This window comes from Vanacampus margaritifer, chromosome 12 (assembly GCF_051991255.1).
Source record: "Vanacampus margaritifer isolate UIUO_Vmar chromosome 12, RoL_Vmar_1.0, whole genome shotgun sequence".
Taxonomy (NCBI): domain Eukaryota; kingdom Metazoa; phylum Chordata; class Actinopteri; order Syngnathiformes; family Syngnathidae; genus Vanacampus; species Vanacampus margaritifer.
In genome coordinates this window covers 10,561,852-10,571,193 of record NC_135443.1, presented here as the reverse complement: position 1 = coordinate 10,571,193, position 9,342 = coordinate 10,561,852, and the positions used below count along the sequence as shown (strand labels likewise).

The 9,342-nt window shown below is 38.0% G+C and overlaps 2 protein-coding genes and 1 long non-coding RNA gene across 3 annotated transcripts; 1 reads left to right on the top strand and 2 right to left on the bottom strand.

Annotated features, from left to right (window-relative positions):
- Positions 1-1,591: 1,591 nt before the first annotated feature.
- On the top strand, positions 1,592-2,255 carry LOC144061601 (uncharacterized). Its single transcript, XR_013296216.1, has 2 exons — positions 1,592-1,710; positions 1,850-2,255. It is a non-coding gene; the product is annotated as an uncharacterized LOC144061601 (long non-coding RNA).
- Positions 2,256-5,199: 2,944 nt separating this feature from the next.
- On the bottom strand, positions 5,200-6,220 carry vent (ventral expressed homeobox). Its single transcript, XM_077582692.1, has 3 exons — positions 6,015-6,220; positions 5,734-5,933; positions 5,200-5,560 (listed from the first exon to the last, which is right to left on the bottom strand). The coding sequence occupies exons 1-3, from the start codon at positions 6,127-6,129 to the stop codon at positions 5,336-5,338; spliced, it is 540 nt and encodes a 179-aa protein (XP_077438818.1). The 5' UTR covers positions 6,130-6,220; the 3' UTR covers positions 5,200-5,335.
- Positions 6,221-7,425: 1,205 nt separating this feature from the next.
- vox (ventral homeobox) lies at positions 7,426-8,622 on the bottom strand. Its single transcript, XM_077582476.1, has 3 exons — positions 8,120-8,622; positions 7,813-8,045; positions 7,426-7,687 (listed from the first exon to the last, which is right to left on the bottom strand). The coding sequence occupies exons 1-3, from the start codon at positions 8,337-8,339 to the stop codon at positions 7,436-7,438; spliced, it is 705 nt and encodes a 234-aa protein (XP_077438602.1). The 5' UTR covers positions 8,340-8,622; the 3' UTR covers positions 7,426-7,435.
- Between the last annotated feature and the right edge of the window lie 720 nt (positions 8,623-9,342).

The window sequence follows — 9,342 nt, the reverse complement described above, 5'->3', positions numbered from 1 at the left end:
CAGGATCGTTATCAGGCTTTTGCAAAGCTTGCTAATGAGCTCATCATTAGATTGAGCTGCGCTGAAGGAGGGAGACATGGAAAACAGGCTGGAGGGTGGCTCTCGAGGACCGAACTTGGCCACCCCTGTGTTAGATGAACCCCTTTCCTCGAGGCAAATAGTTTAGGATTTTACAAGACTTTGCGGTGGAACCCACCAAAAAAATATCAGCCAAATCCCATCTGGATATTTAGACCCACAAACAGGTGCAATCTGTCATAAGATAACCAGTTTTTTTTAAGCAGTTACATGGGAATCATTCATGTCACATGTTCACAATTTGGACCCTGACACAGAGCCGAAAGTGAAGGAAACCATTTTTTCGTGTCAAAATTAATTATCCTTACTCACCACAGTGTTATGAAGAGAAATGTTGTGACTTGTTAGTCAATTTACATATTTGCATATATAGAAAAAGCTGTACAGTATATGCAAAACAAATATATTAGTAGTAAAAAGCATTTTTTTTCCTTTTTTTCTGTTTTTTTTTTTTTCCCAGGAGAGCTCAGTATTGTTCATTCGATTTGACATCATCATTGCTCTCCTTTTTTTAAAAAAACAAATAAATTAAAAAAAAATTAATAAATGTTTTTTTTATTTATTTATTTTTTAAATATATATACATATATATACATATACACTCATATATATATTTTTTTTTTTTTTTTTTTGTATGTGGGTGGGTGAGTATGTGTATGTGCGTGTGTGTGTGCGTGCATGCATGCGAGTGTGTGTGTATTCATCAGTTCACCTAAAGCCCATTAAAAAAAATCCCGTACTAATAATGTAATATAATAATAAATTGCCAAATGCAGAAACATCAATGTAAGTTATCACGATGTAGTGGCTCTCGCTAACAGACAGAATTAAGTAACCAGAACTAGGTTAAAAAATTCTATATACGTAGACCATGTTTCTATAAATTTTGATATTTGGTTTTTATTTGAGTAGTAAAAAGCATTTTAAGAATACGCCACAAAATTGTACAGCAGGCCACAATTGACCCCCAAGGGTCATAGTAAAGTAAATAATGGAATGCCATATTTAACGTCTATATTGTATATAGTTCACATAATTTTAGTTGTGTGTATGCAACAAATGATGTTCAGATGCACCTATAATTCATCTTTATGAAATATTATGCATTGTTTGACTTTCCTCAGAGATGAGTCCATTTTTTAACAGCAGAAATTAAAAAGTTCAAGTGAGCAGTTCGCCTGGTTGCTCTGGCCTTGACATGCCAAAGCAGTGCGTGTGTGCGCGTGTGTGCGCGTCCCACTCCAGCACACCCTGAGAGTCCTTGTCTAGAGACCTTGAGTGCTGAAAAGCACGGAGGCCCGTCTTCTGGGAGAGACGGGCAACGAAAAAACCCTGAACAGATAAGAAAATGTTCCACCAGAAAGAACAAGGCGTTCTGCTTCCATGATGACGTGCACGCCATGTGCAAGATAGGATGTGGTAACTGTGACAATGTTCTGTATCGTTTTTTTGTTTTTTTTCTCTCTCTCTCTCTACAGAGGCATCTGTGGTTTGAAACCAAGGGAGGGTAAGCGCTGACTAAGCATTGGCATTCACTCCTTTGTCTCTCTGAAGCATCTTCAAGGTCCCAGAGGAGGGATAAATGCCCAACAGGCGCTGAGGTCCCGCAAGACTCAGCTGGAGCTCTTCTGGGTAAGTCTTCCTCGTACCTCACACACTTATTACAAGATGCGTTTTTAACTTCAAGTCTGATTTGAACTAATCGAGCCTCTTTCCGTTTTATGCACATTTAAAGAGTTGTCCTGTGTTGCTTTCTTTTGTCTTCCTTCAGGGTGCGAGCAGGGTGCGAGCAGGGTGAAGCAGCGTTTGGGGTTTTATTGCACTCGCTGTTCCTTTTTCCTATGCATATACCTCTTTGAGAAGTGACTTTAAAGAGGCATAGGGCATGGGAAAATGGGGCTGCTGAGGTTTTCCACAAATCCTCTCGTCACGACAGCCGGCATCCACGTTCACACACGGCTTGGCAACGCTCACACATTGAGTAAACTGAATCCTTTTTTTTTTAAAATGATAACAAGTTGTCTTCTTTTCTAGTCATGTGATATTGCATGTTGACTCAATTACAGCTCACATAATTTGTCTGTTTTATTTATTTATTTATTTTTTTATTATTATTTTTTTCTGGAGAATTTTTTTTGTCTGTTTTATGTTTTCAATAAAGAGTTTATGTATGAAAACATTGGATTCGTTCATGAAAATGCACTTAATGACATTTTTTTTTTACAGTGGGTTAAAGTATATTTGAAACTTTAGCTCAATTTTACATGTAACTTTTTATAGGCCTTTGCTACATTGACAATATTTTTCGCAACTCTAATAAGCAAAAGTGCTGAAATATTACATCTTTTCTAGTCATGTGATATTGCATGTTGACTCAATTACAGCTCACATAATTTGTCTGTTTTATTTTTTATTATTATTATTATTTTTTTAATTCTTATTTTTTTCTGGAGAATTTTTTTTGTCTGTTTTATGTTTTCAATAAAGAGTTTATGTATGAAAACATTGGATTCGTTCATGAAAATGCACTTAATGACATTTTTTTTTTTACAGTGGGTTAAAGTATATTTGAAACTTTAGCTCAATTTTACATGTAACTTTTTATAGGCCTTTGCAACATTGACAATATTTTTAGCAACTCTAATAAGCAAAAGTGCTGAAATATTACATCTTTTCTAGTCATGTGATATTGCATGTTGACTCAATTACAGCTCACATAATTTGTCTGTTTTATTTTTTATTATTATTATTATTTTTTTAATTCTTATTTTTTTCTGGAGAATTTTTTTTGTCTGTTTTATGTTTTCAATAAAGAGTTTATGTATGAAAACATTGGATTCGTTCATGAAAATGCACTTAATGACATTTTTTTTTTTACAGTGGGTTAAAGTATATTTGAAACTTTAGCTCAATTTTACATGTAACTTTTTATAGGCCTTTGCTACATTGACAATATTTTTAGCAACTCTAATAAGCAAAAGTGCTGAAATATTACATCTGTATTGCTGCTTTACACTCATTAGACTTTTTTTTTTTACATATTAATATGCCTAATTTTACTCTTATGAAAACATAAAATAGTTTAGCATAAAATGTATTATTTAATTTGGCAATCGATGTAATTATAATGCAGCATTCATTACATACTTAGTCATTTTAAAAACAGCAGTCATGGTAGTAAAAATGGCAGTACAACAATATAAAAGTACACAATACAAGTTTAATTAGAATAACGTAATTTGTTTAAAGTAAATACTTTGCATGTGGCTTTACTGACCTATTTGATTAGAACATTTGAAATATGTATTTCAATATTAAATATATATATATATATATATTCTGTTCAAAATTTTCACTGAACTGGAGAACTCTTCTCACTGAACTTGCAGGCAAACTTTGCATGTGACACCCAGCTTTGGCTCCAGTCTGTCTGCTGCCATCAAGTTGCAACAGTTAGCACCTCTTCACCTACAACTCACCTGATTGAAAAGGATCAATGAATAGCACATTGTCATTCCACTTACTAGGGCTTTTCTCTCTGACAATAGAGCATTTATTGATGCTAGTGTGACCATTAGAGCCAGGAACCATCCCAGTTACCACTGTTGTCTGAGGCTAGGTTAAAAAAAAATAAAAAAGTCTTATATTGAGAAATATTCATTTGATGACGTATAGACATTCTACACACATTTTGTACGTTATGCTTTTGATTATAAATTCCCTACTAACTTTGTGGATGAACCCAAACGATGACCTGCAATACCTCAACTCCACCAGCAGGTTACAGTGTTTCTTATTCAGGATCCAAAGTGCAACCCCCGCTAGACCGGAGACTTTATGACAGGGTGACTCAATCAGTCCCCCATTTAGCCAGTGCCACCTAATGACTTTAAACGTGAGGCAATACACACCTTTGGCAGACTTGAGGGCGCCTTCCTTGCGCTGCTTCCATATACGTGCGAATTGTTCGATTGGGGGGGCAGACAAAAGAGCTCAATGGATCTCAATGATGTGGCGCTTACTTCTGCTTTGATGTCTGCTTGAGGATGCAAATCGACCAGGAGCAATGAGCTGTCTCGGTTGGGAGTCATCATGCCACCGGACGCCAAATGAAAATATTTGCCTGCAGCAGCTGGGGAGGGACTGGATTAAAAAAATAAACAAAATAGCCCAAATTCTATAAAAACACAAACGCTTAATCCTTTATTTGCAATAATCCTCTAAGAAAATACACATGTCCACAATAAAGTCATATGATTTTTTTAACCTCCCATTGCTGATCAGTTTAACAACAATGCTGCAACAAAAGGCATGGACTATTTATAGGCGATTTTATGATAAAAGACGTGATTTTGATGGGATTAAAGAATCAACTGGACACCAGAGAATGCTAATTTAGCAGTAGCTGGCCAATACCTGAACAATATTGATATTACAAGAGTTATACAAATTTACAGTTGTATTTTTATTGGCACTATCACAGAGATATTAATCTAACATTGTTTATTATTGTGCTTGTAGTGGTGTACAACTGCACTGCATCATACCTGGAATTTTTTTCTAATAGTTTGTCCTTTTTTTGTATAGCCAAGGTAAGTGTAGACTATACAACAATGCAAAATACCACATCAATTAACATACAAATTATATGTAAATCTAAAGCTCTTGACCTGCTTTTAGATACATAAATAAATAAATAAATAAATAAATAAAAATCAGCAGCAACTCAAAAATAACTTTTGGGAGTAAATAATTCTCTTTGCCTGAGAATTACAAACATATGTCTGTTTAACCAGAGTAAAAAATAAAAAAATAAAAAAAATTGATGCCAACGGGAATTTGTGAAGTTCTGAAAGAGGTTCAACATTTGATTTAATAAAGGTTTAACATGCTTATTGTTTTTGTTATTGTTCTAAATAAAACATTGATTATTAGACACATAAAAAAATAGTCACTATAGACTAAGCTGACTTTTCCATTATTATTATTATAAATAAATAAATTTATCATTAATAGTTCATATGCGACAGATTTTTTAAAAGACAGAGACTATTTGTGACTTTTTAAAATATTTTAATAAACATTTGCACATTTTGCAGGAAATAAAATACATTGGAATGATTCATTCGTTCATAGAAATTAAATGCACTGCATAGCCTAGTGCTTAGAATAACTTAATTGACAACTTTTACACTGCTCCAAAGAGAGCACTTTATTCTGTGTGTTTGTGGGGGGGCCGAGGGGGGGGTCAGTTGAGTTAAAGGGCCTCCGCGAGATGATGGTGCTGGTGCAGGGCGGTGGGGTGAGCGGGCCCGCGGAGTTGCGCATAGAAGGGGCTGCTTTGGTGGAACTGTCCTCCGAGAATTTGGTGCTGAAACAGGACAGGCGGTAGCAGAAAAGCCGGCACGGGAAACAAGTCGGGACGCATCTCGTGCACCTCCCGCTTTAACTTCATCCTCCTGTTCTGAAACCACGTTTTCACCTGCGTAGGGGAATATTAACACGGGCAAATGCAACATTAGTATAGGCATATACTTTTTTAAACAATGCCTCTCTACGTCTTAGCTACGGAAGCCTGCAAGGTTCAGAAACTAATAACTGTGAAATTAAAATAAAACAAACAAACAACAACAAAAAACGCAAGAGACAATTTACCTGTGTTTCAGAGAGGTTGAGTTTCTCGGCAATCTTCCTCCTCTGGGAGGCTCCCAAATATTTGTGCTTGTTGAAAGTGCTCTGCAGTTTATTGATTTGCTCAGAGGTGAATTTCGTTCTCATCCTGCGTTGTTTGATCATTTCTCCTTCACTGTCCTCTCCCGCCTCGCTTTCTGAGCCGGAAGTGTAACCGCAACTGTCTGGGAAAGTTGTGTTAATTTACAAAAGTAAATGGACTCTACAACTAAAGCATATAAGTGCATGAGTGGACTTGGACTTACTGTTTGGTGACGGTGGGGAGTTTTTTGTCTCGTCTTTCTGCAGGGTCATCGCACCGGCGTCTTTTTCCTTTGCGTAAAAACTTTGCGAGAGCCACTCCACCGAGAAGTTGGCCATGACGCACGCAGAAGTTTCCAGATGTGAACAGTCGGTCCAACCTCACAAGCCCACTCGGGGGAATCTTATGGGAGGGGCACACTTTTTCTATTTGCATATGCAAAGTTCTCAGCGGAATGATAGAAACTTGATGGAGGTCGTAATTGACCTTAATAGAGGCCAGCTTGTGGCTTTTCTCACGTTCATTGCTGGCGCCAGAAGGTCTGCGTTGCAGCGCCCTGACGTGAATGTATAATGAATTTAGGAATTGTGGATTGAATGGATTCTAAGAGTAGTTCGAATCTAAACGTCATTTCCTATGCTATATTGTTAATAGGCCTATATTGTGATTATTTTATCCATGTTTGTCTGCAAAAATGATGCCTGGTTTGTCAGTGGGTGGAGATCACGCGGAAAGTGAGAAAGTTCTGCTTGATCTTTGTTGACTTTATCTAAATGAGACATTTGCTGCAGGCCCCTCTCGTCGTCTTCGCCCACTCTGTAGCCTTCAGCAGCTCCTTTAAACTGTATTTCACCATATCTAACTTTCAGTTTCCATCTTAATTACATTTGTTGCCGGGAGACTTCAAATGCGTTGCGTTTCATCAGGACGACATTTGGTTTTTTGCAATCTTCAAATCACATCAAACAATCAAAGCATTGACCTCAGGACTTTAAACCAGAGATTAAAACTGGTCCTGCACATACAAAAGCTCAGACTCTCAGGAGCCAGGCCGGAGGGGCCCCTGCGGTACGCATAAACTCATCAATGCGCGCCTTAATTACAACTAATTGTTGACCATGATCTGCCCGGTTAGCTGGTGTTTGAAATGCAAATAAGGCAGCTTGTGTGTGCGCGCACGCGCGCGTCTGTGCATATGCATGTGTGACAATGAGTCAGGTTAAATCCTTGGCCGTGGTTCTGTAAAAAACAATTTTTTTTTGTTGCATGGATTATTTGTAAAATATTCGATTTATTATAATTTTATTATTGGTGGTTTGACAGTGCTCCGCTGAGCACTTGTTGCTTTTTTTTAATCTCGAGATGCAATAAGAAGTGATAAGACTTTCATTGTATGTATTTATAATCCAAATAAAGTCTTTCTGTTGACATCTCATGCCTAAAATGTGGTTGATATGCTGACCAGGTAAAAAAAAAACATACTTGCTGCATTACAAAGATAAACTTTATTAGGATGTTAAATAAACTTTTTTTTTTCTACATTATATACAACTTTTGCATCAAACATACCAAGATTTAAAAAGAGTTCAAAATTGCACTTATAAGGCTTAAGTGTTTGAGTGGGAAGTCTCTTCTTTAACAGTCTCAGTAGAAATGTGGGTTGTGGATCATAAGACGGGGCCCTCGGTGAGAGGCCATCTGCTGCTGCAGGACCATCTGGGGAACGGGGACTGGGTAAAAGGCGGGTCCGGTTGGGGGGTAGTGGGTTTGCTGTCCAGCAACGGAGTGGTACTGAATCGGATGCACGTGTTGGAACATGACTGGTTGGACTTGGGGAGCGAGGTCCAGAACTTCCCGTTTGAGCTTCATCCTCCGATTCTGAAACCAGGTCCTCACCTATGAAACATAGATAGGATAATCTGCATTAGTGTTTTATATTCCATCTCCAGAGGAAAAAATAAAAAATAAAAAAATATATTTTTTATATCCCAAAATGTTTGTGCGTTTTGAACTGTATCTACCTGAGTTTCGGTTAGGCCCAGCTTGCGTGCCGTCTTCACCCTCTCGCCAGCATCCAGATACTTGTGCTTGTCGAAGATCTTGACCAGTTTGTTGATCTGCTCTGGGGTGAATTTAGTGCGCACTCGACGCTGAGAGCACTCTTTCTCCGTCTCGCTGGCTTCATCCACAGACGGACATTCTGAAGAAGCCGCTTCACTATCGTAGCCAGAAGAGTCGTCGCTTTTTTCTGAAACTGATGTAATAACTCCAGTTAGAACAATTCTGCATTGTGCGTAATTTAGATAGTCAAAAAAAAGAAGTACTTACTTGGTGATGTGCAGCGTGTTAATGAGGTCTCCATCTTTTTGGACGACTTTGGTTTGGGCTGCACGTAACTTTTGCCGTACGCCGGCGGACTCGGTTGCACCATGCAGGGGATGTGTGGCTTGCACGTGTGCACGCTGTCCATTGCAGATCCCTCGTTCTCTTCCAGCGTGCTCTCACGGTGGCTCTGGGCGAGCCAGTCCACAGAAAAGTACTTCACCATTGTTCTCGTTCCTGGCTTGTCCAGCAAGACGTCAGTAAAAGTGTGTGTGGGAACAACTCCGCCGGGCTCGGCTTTATAGGGAGTGGGCCAGCGCCCTCATTTGCATATGTAGAGAGGCTTGTTAACGCCCGATCGATCTACATGATTAGAGGCTAATGGCTCGTTATTGAAGTCTTTCCATATCCTGTGAGTGTGTGAAGACCTGGCGCCACAGAGTCTGTGACACCCCACTACCCCTCCCTCCAGCATTTGTCAGGCCCTGACTGAAACTGTGGGCTCTTGCAAAAACAGCGGTATAGCCCCACCCCACCCCACCCCAAGTTGTATACAGTACAAATCTGGATGCATTCAAACAACTCGATTTTAATTTCATGATAAACGCACACATAAATAAATGACAAATATGTGAAATTGGTTCATCAGTGAGAAAAACACACGCGCATAGCCCATACTTTGTCACTTATAAACATAAGAGATGCAACATGGTGGGAAAAAGTATTTTAATGCATGCGGACACCACCAAAAGTTTATTTAGGACAATACATCATGGAAATACAAGGTGCTATCAATAATTACAAACAGGTATTTAATCTTTTGCATCTTTCACTAGTCCACCACGATCAACTGTCAGAAATGAGTCACTTTTTGTACAACCTCAAAAAAATATTGATTCCATTTTACAGTACACTGAAATTTTCCGTTAATTTATTGATATTTAGACTTTAAAAAAAAAACAACTCACTACTTTTATTTATATTTATTTATCTTGAGATCACGCCTTAATTATTTACTTACCTATACTTATATTTATGAATTTATTTTTGTTTTACCTGTCTTTACTGCATCTGCAATGAGTTGAGTTGACACTGATTGGCTGATTTCTCATATAGCAAAATGTGGCTCTCTGTCCTAAAAAAGCTCCATTGAGAGCTACTTTTTTTTTTTTTTTACATCAAGGAAGGGTGATTTCAAGCTTAATTAAACAGAATAAGCAGTAATGATG